We start from the raw sequence: 16,710 nt of genomic DNA, 5'->3' as shown, positions 1-16,710 counted from the left end.
GTGGAGTGTTATTTCAAAAGTAGCGCCAATCTCCTTTTCCTAAACTCTTTTCCTTGGCCTCGATGAAAACGTCATCGTGGGGAGGACAATATGGAATCAGAACGATGCCACCTTGAAGCGAAAACGAAAAAAAATATTGAAACCGAAAAAAAATATTGTAACTGAAATAAATGTACTGAAAAATCTTGTTTTGAAACCGAAAAAAAATTGATAGTGAAAAACAATTAATTGAAACTGTAATTTTTTTGTTTTCGCTTACATTTTTTTTTTTCGGTTTCAAACCATTTTTCAGTTTCAATCCATTTTTGTCATTTTTGTCATCCACATTGTCAGATGTAGCCCCCAAAATTTTTACATACTGTAGTCAAACACCTGTTTAAAAAAAACCTGTTCTTGATCTTACGATTCTTGCAAATTACAGGCCTTTCTTCTAACTACCTTTTCTTTCCAAAATTCTTGAAAAGAGAGTTGACAGTCAATGAATGACCTTCCTGAAAAAGCAAAATGTTTTACACGTTTTCCAATTTGGTTTTAAACCCTTTCATAGCACTGAATCAGCCATTTTACAAGTTTTTAATGACATATTTTTAGCCACTGATGCTGGGGACTGTGTTGTTCTTGTACTTTTAGATTTGACAGTTGCATTTGATACTGTGGATCATGCATTTTACTCTGTCATTTGGAGCACTGGGTGGGCACTTGAGTGGTTCAGGTCCTACTTGGCGGGGCAAACATTTTGTGTCAGTCTCTGTGACCATGTGTCGTCCTCCGCTCCTCTCTTGTGTGGTGTCCCACAGAGCTCAGTTCTAGGCCCCCTTCTCTTTTCTTTGTATCTGCTCTCTCTTGGATCTATACTGAGAAAACACAGCATTGCATTTCACTTCTATGCTGATGACTGTCAGATATATGTCCCTCTACATAAAAAAGGCACATATTCCATACAACCATTACTTCAGTGTCTTGATGACATTAAGGCTTGGATGTCTCTTAACTTTTTAAAATTCAATGATAAAAAGACTGAGGTGATGATTTTTGGTAGCCCCACTGAAATGCCAAATGTATATTTAGATTCCTTGGCTCAGTATGTTAAGCCAACTGTCACAAACCTGCTGGTCAAAGTGGACTGTAATGAGAAAAGATGACATTATATGCCACTGTAAATGCACTGCTTAATTGTTACCTCTCCCCACTGTCTTCAGTGGCAGGCAGCAGGAAACAGATCAGGAGGCAGAGATGATATTTAAGTTTAACATTACTCACAATATTGCCAAAGAGTCATATGGAATTTAAGCACAAGCGCGTTTCAGTAACTTATCTTTCTTGTAGATCTGTGCTCCAAATAAAGAACTTTATGCTGACAAGATTATTAGTTAAAATAACAAATTTTAAGTTACAAATCAATATTGTCTGCATGGACAGATATTCCACATTCCATATATCATCCTTCAGGTCCTGCATCAATACATTTCCATATTTTTATATCTATAAAAAAAGCTGACACTTGCTAGACTCTATCAAAGGTGTGAGCATCACAGCAGATGCCTTTGTGTCAAAGTAGCTGAGGATAAAACACAGAAAAACACAAAGTTGATTTTCCTGGCCTGGGATTTTATAAAAATATTCAGCAGTACATCGAAAACGAAAGAAAACCATTAATCAACATATGAACCTCAGCTGATGCTGCTGAAGTGAAGCAGAGCAAAGTTACAGAGGTTTTATTAGAGACACAGCTAAGCGTTTTGAAATTTCGCATAATTTTAAAAAGTTTGAATTTGTTCAGTAGCCTATTGAACAGCAGAAATGAGACTTTCTTTTCAAAATTAGGTAAAAGGGAAAAAACAGAGGCCGACAGCGCTGTAAACAACGGTAGACTTGTGCGTAATAAACAAGCGAATAATGCAGAAAACTGATTTTTTTTGACGGGAAACTGTTCTTGAAGTACACATAGACAGAAAGACAGAGAGAGAGGGAGAGAGCTGTGCATGAAGTGTGATTTTATTGTTGTGGAAGTAAAACAGCAAAAGTTCATGACGATGTTTATGTGAAGGGTTGGATCTTCTTTAGCTGCTGGTTTAGTCAATGTTGTTTGGAGAGAGACAAAACCTGCAGCTTCAGAATCTAGTGGAAAAAGGCCGTGAACTCAAAGCACGGATCAGCGGGCTGTCGGCTTTCAGCCCCGACCGTGTCCGTGCTGTCGTGAGAGAAAGGCGACATCTCGCTGATTCTGATCCGTCGGTGGATCCACGCTTTGTGTTTACGTCTTTGTGCAGAATCGTGTTCCTGCTCTCATTTACTATTTCAGCTGTTTGGTTGTTGTTATTTGTTGAAATTTTCTGAGGTTTAACCTGAAATTCTGGCATTTTGGTCAAAATAAATTTGTATTAAAAAATCATTTCAGGATTTTAATGAATCGATATCACATTATCCAAGCTAGAACCGATTTTAATCGATAAATCGATAATTAAAAACCCACCCCTATACATAACTTTGTGGACATGTAGCCAACAGTAATGTTATAACGTTCTTTGCAGATATATAAGTGATCTAAAATTTAATACTTGCTTTTAAAAGTTTATTCTTTGGCCACCACGCTTCAGCCATCTGCTGGGGTTTTTTCTTTTTTGAAAAAAATAGCCACAGCCACCACTGCGCTATGAATTCTGGCCTATGTTGGGACATAATCAGCCTTCAAATGGGGCCTCGAGGGATGCAGACGAAGTATAGATAGATACTTACATTTTTTTTTTTTATCCTTTATTTATCCAGGTAAAAAATCTCATTGAGATTAAAAATCTCATTTCCAAGAGAGACCTGGCATCATAGCAACAAAAGTCACATACCACATAGGTATATAACATTTAAAACAAATACAATATCGCATACAAACATGTGTAAAATATACAATAACAGATCAAATACAAAAAGAGTACATTAAAAACAATCACACTGAGTAAAAGAGCTGTTCTCTCGTTCCTTTAAGACAGACTTAAACTCTCCCAAGGTAACCAATTCTGATAATTTCAGTTCCTTCTGCAGATTATTCCAGGAAGCAGGGGCAGCGTATTTAAAAGCCCTTTTCCCCCATTCTGTTCTGATTTTTGGGACAATCAATTGTATGATTTTGTTCGAACGAAGGTTGTATTGGTTGTGGTTTTTACCCATATAAACACATAAATAAGATGGAACCAGCCCAAGGAGAGATTTATAGATAAAAATCAACCAATGGGAGAGTCTACGAATATGCAAAGATGGACATTTAGCAGCAGCATACAGAGAACAATGATGTACACGACTTCCATAGCCAGTAATAAAACGTAAAGCACAATGGTACACAGTATCCAACCTCTTTAGGTAGTGGGCAGGTGCATTCATAAAAAGCAGGTCACCATAATCCAATAAAGGTAAAAAGGTTGAATGAATCAAATGTTTTCTCACTTGGAGGGAGAAAACAAACATAATAACTTGATACTGTCACTGGGTTTAAACTAAAGGAGTGTTCACAAGAAATCATCAGTATCAAACTGTGACAATAAAAAAATGTTCATTAAAGCAATCAAGAATGAGTTTGATGTGAATCTTTGGTAATGCATGGGGGAAGCTCTGTGCCAATTTTATCAACAGCTACGGATTTTATTCTTTTCTGGATGCAATACCTTGGCCTCCAGTAACACTATATGGAATCTTAGAGTCATTTTGACCAGGATTTCTCCTTTAATGGAAATATTAAGCCATTATTTATGACTGCTTTCTTCCATTGCTGCAATATCTTGAAAATCAGAAATATCCTGTCCCAGAGTGATGCTGAAAAACTCGTTCATGCATTTATTTCTTCTTGTCGGGAATATTGTAATTCATTATTATCAGGATGTTCTTTTTTGCGTTGGGACACAGGCAGGATGCGATGGCTGCTGTTTTATCCATGTGTGGATGCACATACCCAGCTCCCAAATTGTACCCAAATACTGTACGTCCCTCCATCCAACCACACACTTTAGGGACTGTGACCACCCACTGCACATGCTCCACCGTGGTATCACTATGAATGACAACATCATCCAGGTGGCAAACAGCATATGCAGTGTGAGGACGCAGCTATCGCTACAGCAGGTGCTGAAAAATGCCCGAGTCTTCAAACAAACCTAACAGAAGTGTGATGAATGGTACAAACCCTGCACTCACTTCTTAATTACCTGGAAGCACCTTAAAGACAACTGGCCCCTCTCAACTGCGACAAATCATCTGGAGAAAAGGTAAGCATAGGAGACCAAACACTGAGGAACAAATCCTCATTTCATCCTATGATAACAGCATTTTCACCATTTCAGCCAATTCCTTTTGCACAATTTGTCTCTTGTGCTTAGGCAACCTGTAGGGCCATGAACGCACTTTCCAGGCTGCGTTTCAAATTGGTGCTGCATGAGAGTCTTGCAGATGGTCGGGGGATGAACACATCTGCAAACTACTGTTGCAATGCAGGAACATCTGCTTTATTGGAACGTGTGAGATGCTAATCACAATGCATCTTAAACACACTCATGTTAAAACTTCATGCCCACATCTTGTTTTTAAGAAAAATTAATCATCTTTTCCTTGAAGATCATTTCAGAGTTTTTAATGAGCTGCAGGAACTGTGCCGAGAGCAGCCAAGTCTCCTCCTCTGATAAACCTCCACGTGTACCACTAAAAACATTTAAATTAGTTTGAATCGGAAATCATGGCTCAAACTACTTGCTGTGAGACCATTTCTTTATTTTTCACACCAAACTGTTTAATAAACTTTACACAGAGTTCATCAAATATAACTGATGCTTTAACAGTATCAGGATTTCATAATGCAAACTTCAAATCAAAAGGAAAACAGCTGCAGAACATGTGGATCAAAATGAATTCATTAAAAAAAACAACGTGGACTTCAAGGATACAGTAAATACACTAAAGTGAAAGGAGGAGCCAAAAATAGATGTTTAATAGGATTTAAATTAACTAAAAGTAGTCACCTGTGATCTTTAAAATGGTTCTGATGTGTGCTGCTGTTTTTAACTTTTAACAGTTCTTTGCTGCCACTGTGAATATTGTGTTCTTTCCCTAATTAAATAAAGGTTACACTGACTCACTGCTTCATCTTCTGGGGAAAAAAAAGGTATTACATGGAAATACAGCCCAAAACCAGTTCAGCTTGAGTTTCTTTTTTCTGGACATAAAGGCAAGGCAAGGCAAGGCAAGGCAAGTTTATTTGTATAGCACAATTCAACAACAAGGTGATTCAAAGTGCTTTACAGAGACATTAGAAACAAAAACAAATAAAAAGCATGATTTAAAATTGATTAAAACAAGCAAATAAACTAACTAACTAATTAACAAACAAACAAACAAAACAGTATATAAAATCAAAACAGATAAAATCAGAACAGTAGATAAAATCAGTAGTTAAATGTAAGTTTTGAAATTTAAGCTTAAAAGTGTGGATTTGGTGCTTTATTCAAATGCAGCTGAGAACAGGTGAGTCTTCAACCTGGATTTAAATAAACTGAGTGTTTCAGCTGATCTGAGGCTTTCTGGGAGTTTGTTCCAGATATAAGGAGCATAAAAGCTGAATGCAGCTTCTCCGTGTCTGGTTCTGACTCTGGGAACTGATAAATTTCATAATAAAGTGTTGTTTCAAAGCTGGTGAACAGATTTAGTTCATTTTGGAAGTTTTAAGAGCAACTGCTGTGAAAATATTTGCTTGTTTTGGGAGAAAAGGATTTAAGAGAAGATTTTACCACAGCAAGAGTTTAAATATGAATGAAGGATTGAAATTTAACTGAGGTGAAACATGCAATGAATACATAAAAAATAAGTTAATTTTGGAAAAGCTAAAAAAGTTCAAATAAAAGAAATGATTTACATATCCATATTTGATTTTTGATAGAATACCAGTTTGTTTAAAAAAAAGAAAGAAAAGACATTCCTATAACTTTAATAGTACAACTACTAAACACTACTGTGTCCTAAGGGAACAAAGGTTAAAATGTAACAGGGATAACATTTTAGAGAATTAAAATCCCTCAAAGGAAAAAACAAACTTGTTATGCATATCTATACATGCAGCTTCCTAAATGTAACATTCAGGATTATTCACTGCAGGTCCAGAAATCAGAGCTACCTCATCAGATCCAAGTGTGACATCAGCTGACACTCTTTACAGGAGATTCCATCTGAACTCTGTGGAGCCTGATCTCAAGGTTTTTAAGTCTGAGCCTGAAACCAGAAGAGGATCTTTCTCTCTCTTCAGATTCATTGTGATCCAGTGATTTCAGTCCTGCATGATCAGGCTGATGTTTGCACAGAGCAGATAATGAAGTGAAGGTTTTTGCACATTGGTAACAGTGAAACAGTTTATTTACAGCGTGGGATCGTTTGTGTTCGGAGTATGAACTGAGATTCCTGAAGCTCTTGTCACACTGGTCACAGCTGAAGTTCACTTCCATGTGTGTACGTTCATGTTTGTTACGATGACCTGATTGTGAGAAGCTTTTGTCACAGTGTCTGCACTTGTATGGTGTCTCTCCTGTGTGGATTCCCTTATGCTTTTTCATTGAGCTCACGTGCAGTGGTGAAGGATGACCCACACTAGTCACAGATGTGCTTTTTGAACACACTGTGGAAGAGTTCATGTATTTTTAATGTACTTGGTGTGTGGAAGCCTCTCCCACATTCTTTGCAGTAGTTCATTTGTCTCCAGTGTGGCTACGTTGATGTGGATTTAGGTCCAGTTGATGATTGGAAGTTTTTCCACAAAGCTTACAAAGAAACGCTTTCCCACCACCACAGTGACGACAGGGCTGAGAACTGGATCCATCTGTGTTGCTCTGCTTTATTTATTTTTATCCTGAATGTCGCCTGAAACAAAGAGCATCTCTGCCAACGTCCAATTACTTTTACTGTTTACATTATAAGACTGAGCTTACTGAACAAAAATGACTCTTCAATTTTCCAAACAATTCATTCAGTATAACTCCGTAAGTTTACTGATCAGACTTGTTCCAAACAGTCAGGTTAAAAATACAGGATAAAAAGGTAAATACATCCTCACAGTAACTGCACTTGTAGAGTTACTTTCTGGTGTGGATCTGTTGGTGTTTATTCAGCTGATGTGGAGCTTTAAAAGTCTTCTCACACAGGTCACATTTATAAGGTCTCTCCTCAGTGTGGCTAAACATGTGTTGTTGTAACTGTGCATCTGTTGTAAACAGTTTCCCACACTGATCACAGCAGGAAACATCATTTTCAGTGTGAATGCGTAGGTGACTATTTCGGTACTGTTTGTCGCTGAAACTTTTTCCACAAAAGTCGCAGCTGTACGCCTTAATTCCAGAGTGGGTAACTAGATGCTTCTGTAAGTTTCGACTTTGAGCAAAAGCTTTACCACACAACTCACAGTAGTGTGCTTTAACTACAATGTGGATGAGTTGGTGTTTTTTTTTTTAAGCCCAAATGCTACGTAAAAGACTTTCCACACAAGTCACAGCTGTACGTTTTAACTCCACTGTGGATGATTTGGTGTGTTTTTAAGCTTCCAGCGTGGGTAAAAGACTTTCCACACAAGTCGCAGCTGTAAGGTTTAAATCCACTGTGGATGATTTGGTGTGTTTTTAAGCTTCCAGCCCGGGTAAAAGACTTTCCACACAAGTCGCAGCTGTAAGGTTTAACTCCACTGTGGATGAGTTGGTGTGTTTTTAAGCTTTCAGCCCGGGTAAAAGACTTTCCACACAAGTCGCAGCTGTAAGGTTTAACTCCACTGTGGATGAGTTGGTGTGTTTTTAAGCTTCCAGCGTGGGTAAAAGACTTTCCACACAAGTCGCAGCTGTAAGGTTTAACTCCACTGTGGATGATTTGGTGTTTTTTTAAGTCTCCAGCCTGGGTAAAATCCTTTCCACACAAGTCGCAGCTGTAAGGTTTAAATCCACTGTGGATGAGTTGGTGTTTTTTTAAGTTTCCAGCCTGGGTAAAAGACTTTCCACACAAGTCGCAGCTGTAAGGTTTAACTCCACTGTGGATGAGTTGGTGTTTTTTTAAGTCTCCAGCCTGGGTAAAAGACTTTCCACACAAGTCGCAGCTGTAAGGTTTAACTCCACTGTGGATGAGTTGGTGTGTTTTTAAGCTTTCAGCCCGGGTAAAAGACTTTCCACAGATGTCGCAGCTGTAAGGTTTAAATCCACTGTGGATGATTTGGTGTTTTTTTAAGTCTCCAGCCTGGGTAAAAGACTGTCCACACAAGTCGCAGCTGTATGGTTTAAATCCACTGTGGATGAGTTGGTGTGTTTTTAAGTGTCCAGCCTGGGTAAAAGACTTTCCACACAAGTCGCAGCTGTAAGGTTTAACTCCACTGTGGATGAGTTGGTGTGTTTTTAAGCTTTCAGCCCGGGTAAAAGACTTTCCACACAAGTCGCAACTGTAAGGTTTAAATCCACTGTGGATGAGTTGGTGTCTTTTCAAGTCTCCACCCCGGCTAAAATCCTTCCCACACTCATCACAGCTGTAGGTTTTCTCTCCTTTTCTTCTGTGAGGTTTGTCGGCCTCCTGGGAGCGCTGACTTCTCGCTCCATGTTGGTCCTGCAGTGACAGAGATACAAACAGAGGCAGTGAGTGAAATGCAGTCGTGGAACAAACTGTAACTCCGTCTATTAGCGGAATCAAACATGTCAACAAACACATTGTAGGTGTGTTTCCACCACCTTCTGGTCATAGTATCACATTTGAATGATGTGCTACAATGACAGTTGTAATGAAAAATACATATTGAAGAAATATTGATAAGTGGAGAAAATATTTTACTCATAAAAAATTGAATCAATTTTTGATATTGTTGTTTCAATGTGTGCCGATAAAAATTATGTTTGTATCTTCTTGTAACATCTGAGTTGGTTTTTAAAAACCAACAAGCTGTGCAGTTTCAATAACAGTGTAACTGTGATATTTTTCTCACCTTCTGTGTTGAAGTCATTTTTTCCTCTGTAGTGGCTGAGCTGAGTCCAAATGGCTGAAATTGTTCCTCTGTTGCTCCACCAGACTCTTCTCCTGTTACTCAGCTGGGACACAAAAAGTATATGTATTTTATCCCTGATATATAAAAAAAAGCAGAGCAAATAAACATGACTAAACTCCTCAGTGACAACAATACCTATGAAACTTCAATGTGGAAACTGAGAAGCAGCTACAACAAGAAAGTCATCAGTTGTCACAAGAACCTGAAAGGGAAAAAGCCACTGACCCCCCTGCATATCACTGCCTTTACCCAGTGGATGCTACACCCTGTATATATGGACTTCTATAGATCCACAAGTCCGGCTCACACTCAATGGTAGCAGTCCCACCTGAAGCACCTCATTAGATTCCACCTACTCCACCCAGACAACCCACATGGAAAGGATATATATAAATCTTATAAAGTTTGTATCCGTCTTGTGTGAAACTTGTATGAAAAGCATACAAGAGTGAAAACAGATATAAGACCCCTTGAAAATTATATAAATGAAACTTCTATTTTTTGGATACTTACTAAAACAATACATGAAAGTAATGAGAAAGTGGCCACTTTCATGAGTAAATCATATAATTTTTTACTATTTCTTTTCCATATGGGAAGGTAAAGGGTGGTTGTATGTAGGGATGGGTATCGTTTAGGTTTTATCCGATACCAGGGCTGCACGATTAATCGTTAGAAAAATCGCGATCTTGATTCATACTTTTGTGCGATCTCATTTCCAAATGACAACGATTTAAAAAAAAAGAAAAAAAAAGACGACGACTGTACCGCATTTTGATCCAGGACGTAATCTGCATGAAAACAAATGCTCAACAAATGACAAGGGCGGAGCCTTATACCACGTGATACAGAAGCTGTGCCGTGTGATGCTGAAATTAGTAGGGAAAAAACATCGGAGAGCACGTCAGGGAAGACGAGAAAGTGACAGGAGAAAATCCATCCCGGTCAACCACCCAAACATCAATAACGGGAACCTTATACAGCGCTTCCCTATACCCGTCGAACTCCCGCAGGCACAAAGAAATTACAGAGGCCATTACTTATCACCTGACCAAAGATATGGCTCCCATCAACACTGTGCAAAATGAGAGATTTAGGAAAATGATCAACGCCCTAGACAAACGCTACACAGTGCTGTCCCGCAACTATTTTTCTATTGTTGCACTACCTGCTCTATACACGCAGTGTCGAGCAACGGTGGAGACGGAATTTCAAGCAGTACAACATTTTGCGGCAACATTTTGCGAGACATTTGTTGTTTTTATGTTTATATATTGTTTTTATGTTCAGTCTCAACTGTTACGAAGTTGATGTGCAGTTAATAAGTGCAATAAATATTTATATTGGAAAAGAAAATCGTGAGAGAATCGTGATCTCAATTCTAAGGAAAAAAAATTGTGATTCTCATTTTATGCAGAATCGTGCAGCCCTATCCAATACCAGTACCAAACTGGTACTTTTGAAACTGTACCAGTGCTTAAACAGTACTCAAACTGGTGCTTAAAGAATGGAGAACACAAAATTGGTCCAAAACCCTCTCATGTTCAGCTGTTTTTTTTGTAGAAAGATAACAATGTTAGCCTTTTCTGCAGCCATAGGGCATATATGGTATCACTCTTGGCTAGAAGCAGTGCTTAAACAATGGAAAAAGGCAAGGCAAGGCAAGGCAAGTTTATTTGTATAGCACAATTCAACAACAAGGTGATTCAAAGTGCTTTACAGAGACATTAGAAACAAGAACAAATAAAAAGCATGATTTAAAATTGATTAAAACAAGCAAATAAACTAACTAACTAATTAACAAACAAACAAACAAACAAACAAACAAACAAACAAACAAACAAACAAACAACAGTATATAAAATCAAAACAGATAAAATCAGAACAGTAGATAAAATCAGTAGTTAAATGTAAGTTTTGAAATTTAAGCTTAAAGTGTGGATTTGGTGCTTTATTCAAATGCAGCTGAGAACAGGTGAGTCTTCGACCTGGATTTAAATAAACTGAGTGTTTCAGCTGATCTGAGGCTTTCTGGGAGTTTGTTCCAGATATAAGGAGCATAAAAGCTGAATGCAGCTTCTCCGTGTCTGGTTCTGATTCTGGGAACTGATAAAAGACCGGATCCAGATGACCTGAGGGAGCTGGATGGTTCATACTGGGTCAGGAGGTCATTGATGTATTTTGGTCCTAAACCATTCAGAGCTTTATAGGCCAGCATCAGGACTTTAAAGTCTATCCTCTGACGGACAGGCAGCCAGTGTAAAGACCTCAGAGCTGGACTGATGTGGTCCACTTTTTTGGTCTTAGTGAGGACTCGAGCAGCAGAGTTCTGAATGAGCTGTAGTTGTCTGACTGATTTTTTAGGTAGACCTGTAAAGATGCTGTTACAGTAATCAAGCCTACTAAAGATGAATGCATGGACTAGTTTTTCCAGGTCCTGGTGAGACATCAGATCTTTTATCCTTGATATATTCTTGAGGTGATAGTAAGCTGACTTTGTTATTGTCTTAATGTGTTTTTCTAAGTTTAGGTCTGCATCCATCACTACACCCAAATTTCTCGCCTGGTTTGTGGTTTTTAGATGTATAGATTGAAGTTCTCTGGTGACCTGTAATCGTTTTTCTTTGGCGCCAAAGACTATTACCTCAGTTTTGTTTTTGTTTAGCTGGAGAAAATTGTGGCACAACCAGTCATTGATTTCCTCAATGCATTTACCAAGAGCCTGTACAGGGCCTCGGTCTCCTGGTGACATTGTGATATATATTTGTGTGTCATCTGCATAGCTGTGATAGTTTATTTTGTTGTTCTTTATAATCTGTGCCAGTGGGAGCATGTAGATGTTAAACAGAAGGGGTCCCAAGATGGAACCTTGGGGAACTCCACATGTGATACTTGTCTGCTCAGATGTGAAGTTACCTATTGATACAAAGTATTTCCTGTTTTCTACGTATGTTTTGAACCAGTTTAGTACAGTTCCTGAAAGACCTGTCCAGTTCTCCAGTCGTTTGAGTAATATGTTGTGGTCAACTGTATCAAATGCTGCACTGAGATCCAGTAAAACTAAGACTGACATTTTTCCACTGTCTGTATTCAGACATATGTCATTGAACACTTTGGTCAGAGCGGTTTCAGTGCTGTGATTCTGTCTAAAACCTGACTGGAAGGCATCGTAGCAATTATTCTGTTTTAAGAAGTAACTGAGCTGTTGAGAAACTGCTTTTTCAATGATCTTACTTAAAAACGGGAGATTTGAGATCGGCCTGTAGTTGTTCATTTGTGTCTTGTCAAGATTGTCCTTTTTCAGTATAGGTTTGATTACAGCAGTTTTTAGTGATTCTGGAAACACACCTGATAATAAAGAAAAGTTGACGATCTGTAACAGGTCTGACTCTAAAGTCTTTGAGACCTTTTTGAAAAAACTTGTTGGCAGGACATCTAAACAGCAGGAGGAGGAGTTCAGTTGACCTAAGATGTCCTCCAGGTCTTTGCTGTTAATAGGTTGAAACTGTTTCATGGTGTTTAAACAGTTTTTTGGTGGACACAGTACATATCCTGGATCTGCTGTTGATGTACCAATTGCTTGTCTAATTTTTTGGATTTTTTCAGTGAAGAATTTGGCAAAGTCATTGCAGGCCATGGTCGAATGAAGTTCAGCTGCCACTGACACAGGGGGGTTTGTTAGCCTGTCAACTGTAGAAAATAAGACCCGAGCATTATGGCTGTTTTTAGTGATGATGTCAGAGAAGTAGGACCTCCTTGCATTCCTCAGTTGTAAATTATAATTGTGAAGTTTCTCTTTATAAATGTCATAATGAACCTGGAGGTTTGTTTTTCTCCATCTGCGCTCAGCTTTCCTACACTCTCTTTTTTCATTTTTCACCAGTGTGGAGTTTCTCCATGGAGACTTTTTCCTTCCAGAGATAACCTTCACCTTAATGGGAGCAATAGTGTCCATTACATTTAACATGTTAGCATTGAAGCTATTGACGAGCTCATTGACTGACCCTCTGGACAGGTCAGGTGTTAATGGGAAGACCTGGTTAAAAATTGCACTACTGTGTTCAGTTATACACCGTTTTGTGATCACTGTTGTTGATATATTTGTGTGGGCTGAGATTTTACTTTCAAAGAAAACATAGTAATGATCAGACACGCCCACATCAGACACAGTAACCTTTGAAATGCTCAGGCCTTTGGAGATCAGTAGGTCAAGAGTGTGTCCTCTATTATGTGTGGCCTCTGTTACATGCTGAGTCAGCCCAAAGTTGCCCAGAGTGTTACTCAGGTCTTTAGTCCCTTTGTCCTGAGGGTTGTCCACATGGATGTTAAAATCCCCAACAATAATTACACAGTCAAAATCAACACAGATCACAGACAGCAGTTCACTGAGGTCATTAAAAAAGTCTGTGCAGTATTTGGGAGGCCTGTAAACATTAAGAAACACAACTTTGGATGGGGCCTTCAGCTGTAAAGCCACATATTCAAAAGACTGAAAACTTCCAGGAGATAGCTGCTTACATTGAAATGATTCATTAAATAAGCCAGCAACCCCTCCTCCTCTCCTGCTCACCCTGACCTCACTGATAAAACTGTAGTTAGGAGGGGTCGTCTCGATGAGAACAGCTCCACTGTTACTTTGGTCCAACCAAGTTTCAGTTAAAAACATAAAATCAAGGCTGTGCTCAGTGATTAAATCATTAATTAAAAATGTTTTCCCAGCTAGAGATCTAATGTTTAATAAAGCCAACTTAAGTGTTTTAGAGGTATTACTTGTCCCCTTGTGTTTGGGAGCAGTCTGTGGCACACAAGGTATGTTTACTATGTTTAAAGATCTTTTAGAGTGCAGCTCTCTGTGTTTTGACCAGGCCACATGTCTCCTGTCACCTAAAAGTACAGAAATTTTAAAACCTTCTAGTAAACAGGGTCCCAGCTTCTCCTGGGAAAAGTCATCACTGCCATAATCCTCACAGCCCGGACCCTCCACACATCACACATCAGACTGCGGAGACAGGGCATGAAGAGGAACTAAGGGGGGCGAGGCTGGGCAATGTGACTTCGATTGCTCTGTTGAGGGTGGGGCTCGATGGCGAACCTTTGGCCGCTCTGGTGGGGGGTTTATGGGGGACAAAAAGGGATTGGGACGGGGGGTAGATCTGAGCCCAGCATTGACCCGCTCCATCATCTCCTCAGTGAATTTCAGGTGTGGGGAGGAGGGAGAAAGGGAGGGGGAGGAGGGTGATGGCCTGTCAGGGGTTTGGGGGACTGGGGAAGGTCGTGGTCCCTTGTCCTGGTCGTTGGTGTTGTTGAGAGAGTTGGAGGCAAATAGGGACCCCTCTTCTTGCCTTAGATGTCTCTCCTTTCTGAGGCTCTTCCTCAGATGCCATGGATGTCTCTCCTTTCTGAGGCTCTTCCCGGGTGGGGGCAAATGGAGCTCCTCCTCAAGGTTTCTGCTGGGCTTTGTCTGTTCTTGGAGTACTGTTTGTTCCTCTTTATGAGATAACTCCTCGTTTATCTCAGCCTTGGCACCAAGCACAGATGGATGACGTATGGAATAAAACAAGTTGGAGGTGAACAGTTTCACCCCTGACTTGTTAAAATTAAATCCATTTGCTTTGAACAGATGCCTGCGTTCCCAAAAAATATTAAAGTTGTCGATAAAATGCACTGAGTGGTCAGCACATGCTGATATAAGCCATTTATTCAGTGTAAACAACCTGCTGAATCTCTCGTCTCCTCCTCTGACCGGCGGTACAGGTCCACTGATGAATACAGCTGCATTCAGAGAGTTTACAGTATTTAGTAATCCAGTAAAGTCCCGTTTCAGAACCTCCGACTGTTGTTTGGACACATCGTTTGACCCTGTATGCAGAACAATGTTTGTCACAGTTGGATATTCATCTGCAATTTGAAGAATTCTCTCCTTCAGGTTGTTGACCATATCGTTAGGAAAGCAGAGGACTTTAGTGTTCTTACCGCACATCCTTTGTACATCCTTTACGGCAGAGTCACCCACAATCAGAGTTTCAGGCCTAGCCTTTAGCTTTCCCTGTGGCCTTTCACTTTTCAACAGATTTTCAGACCTTATTTCGCTGCTTTTAGATGGATGGTTGTCCGATATAGATCCAGGGTCCTTTGATAGTGGAGCAAATCTGTTCTGCAGTTTCACATTCAGTTGTTTTGGAGGTTTGTTGTTAACCTTCCTATTCACGGTTGTCCAGTCCTGTTTCCTCCCGTATACAGGGGTAGAAGAGCTTCTCTGTCTCGTAGGAAGTGAAGGCCAGTCGGTTTCAGAGATTTCAGCTCGCTGTGCCCTGCCTGTGATACGTCCTCCCCCTTCCAGGAGACATGATTTATGTCTTGGTTTTGCACCAAGACAGTCTAAGGGGGGATTATCACTTGAGGATTTATAATAATGCACAGAGTCTACTTTCTTGGTCATGTTATCTGTGCTCCTTAGCTGTGTACTAGCTTGCTCATCGCCATTGTTTTGAATCAAAGGCAAGGTTGTTTCATTTCCACACAGTCCATTTACCTCCACGTTTACTTCTAAGTGATGAATTTTTGTCTCCAGTACTGCAATCTTCTGCAGGAGGCTGTGGTAGTCATCTGTGGAGAGGGAAGGCATCTTGTTGCTAGTTAGCCTAGCGGTTAGCACCTTTCCAGGCTATTGAGGCTGCTCGGTGCCCAGACGCTGTAATCAGGCTTCAGCTGTGTCTAGGCCACAGACACACAGAGCGCTGAGGACAAGGTAACCATAAAATGTTGCTGTTTCTGTTAAGAACACTCTAGTCCTAATGATCTATAAGTGTCCAGAAGTTATCGCAGGTAAGCTCACACGGAAAAAAGGGAAAAAAGGGAAAAAATCAGCATAAAAATCAATAAAAATCAATATAAGAAGCAAAGCATTCAAGAGCAAAGAGATGAAGCGTCCACACTCACAAAGGGGAGGAGCAAAGTTTGTCCAAAAACCTCTCATGTTTAGCCGTTTCCCATTTTTTCTTTGGTCATTTTAGCCTTTTGGCCAGGGTGAAGGGAGTATCTGCCATCAGACAAGAAGAAAGCCATGTAACTATGACGGTGTTTGCTAGTTCACCTTACATGCATTAATGTAATAACGTGGTTAGCCTACTCAACGTAAATTACACACGAACAACATTAATCTACATATATTGTTACAAATATATGTAAGAACTGAGCCAAATTTAGTAATGCCAACAAAATGAAATAACAATATTTGTATCTTATATATGATACATTCTTCCACAGGAGCTGCTGATCCAGTTCTACACTGCAGTCATTGAGTCTGTCCTGTGCTCCTCCATCACAGTCTGGTATGGAGCAGCCACTAAACAGGACAGGAGCAGACTGCAGCGGACTGTACGGGCAGCAGAAAGGATCATCGGCACCCCCCTGCCCTCCATCCACGATCTGTACCTCTCAAGAACCAGGAAACGGGCAGGGAAAATCATTACAGACCCCTCACACCCTGGACACAGACTTTTTGATCTGCTGCCCTCTGGCAGACGGTACAGAAGCCTGCAGACCAGGACCACCCGACACAGGAACAGTTTATTCCCCTCGCCATCTCCCTTCTTAACAGTTGACCTGTCACACTGCTCCCACTGCCAGACTGCAGCTGCACCTTATGTACATTTTGTAGTATTCATTCCACCTCATTCATT

General features: G+C 39.9%; 1 protein-coding gene across 6 annotated transcripts in view; it reads right to left on the bottom strand.

The window, feature by feature from the left end:
- Positions 1–5,131: 5,131 nt before the first annotated feature.
- Positions 5,132–16,710, bottom strand: part of LOC308393029 (uncharacterized protein) — a 32,316-nt gene continuing 20,737 nt past the window's right edge. Inside the window, exons 2-4 of one of the 6 annotated variants that reach the window (XM_080876462.1) lie at positions 15,968–16,067; positions 8,969–9,102; positions 5,132–8,595 (exon numbers count right to left, since the gene is read on the bottom strand). In XM_080876462.1, coding sequence (XP_080732588.1) covers positions 7,480–8,595; positions 8,969–8,986 — 1,134 coding nt within the window. In that variant the 5' untranslated portion in view covers positions 8,987–9,102; positions 15,968–16,067 and the 3' untranslated portion in view covers positions 5,132–7,479. Of the gene's footprint in view, positions 8,596–8,968; positions 9,103–9,840; positions 15,743–15,967; positions 16,068–16,710 lie in introns of those variants that run through there. The other 5 variants (XM_080876463.1, XM_080876459.1, XM_080876461.1 and 2 more) reach the window with 5 other exon arrangements.

The sequence above is a fragment of the Rhamphochromis sp. 'chilingali' genome (genome assembly GCF_963969265.1).
Source record: "Rhamphochromis sp. 'chilingali' genome assembly, chromosome: 1".
NCBI lineage: Eukaryota > Metazoa > Chordata > Actinopteri > Cichliformes > Cichlidae > Rhamphochromis > Rhamphochromis sp. 'chilingali'.
Note: the sequence above shows the minus strand (reverse complement) of the source record. Positions and strands in the feature narration are given on the sequence as shown.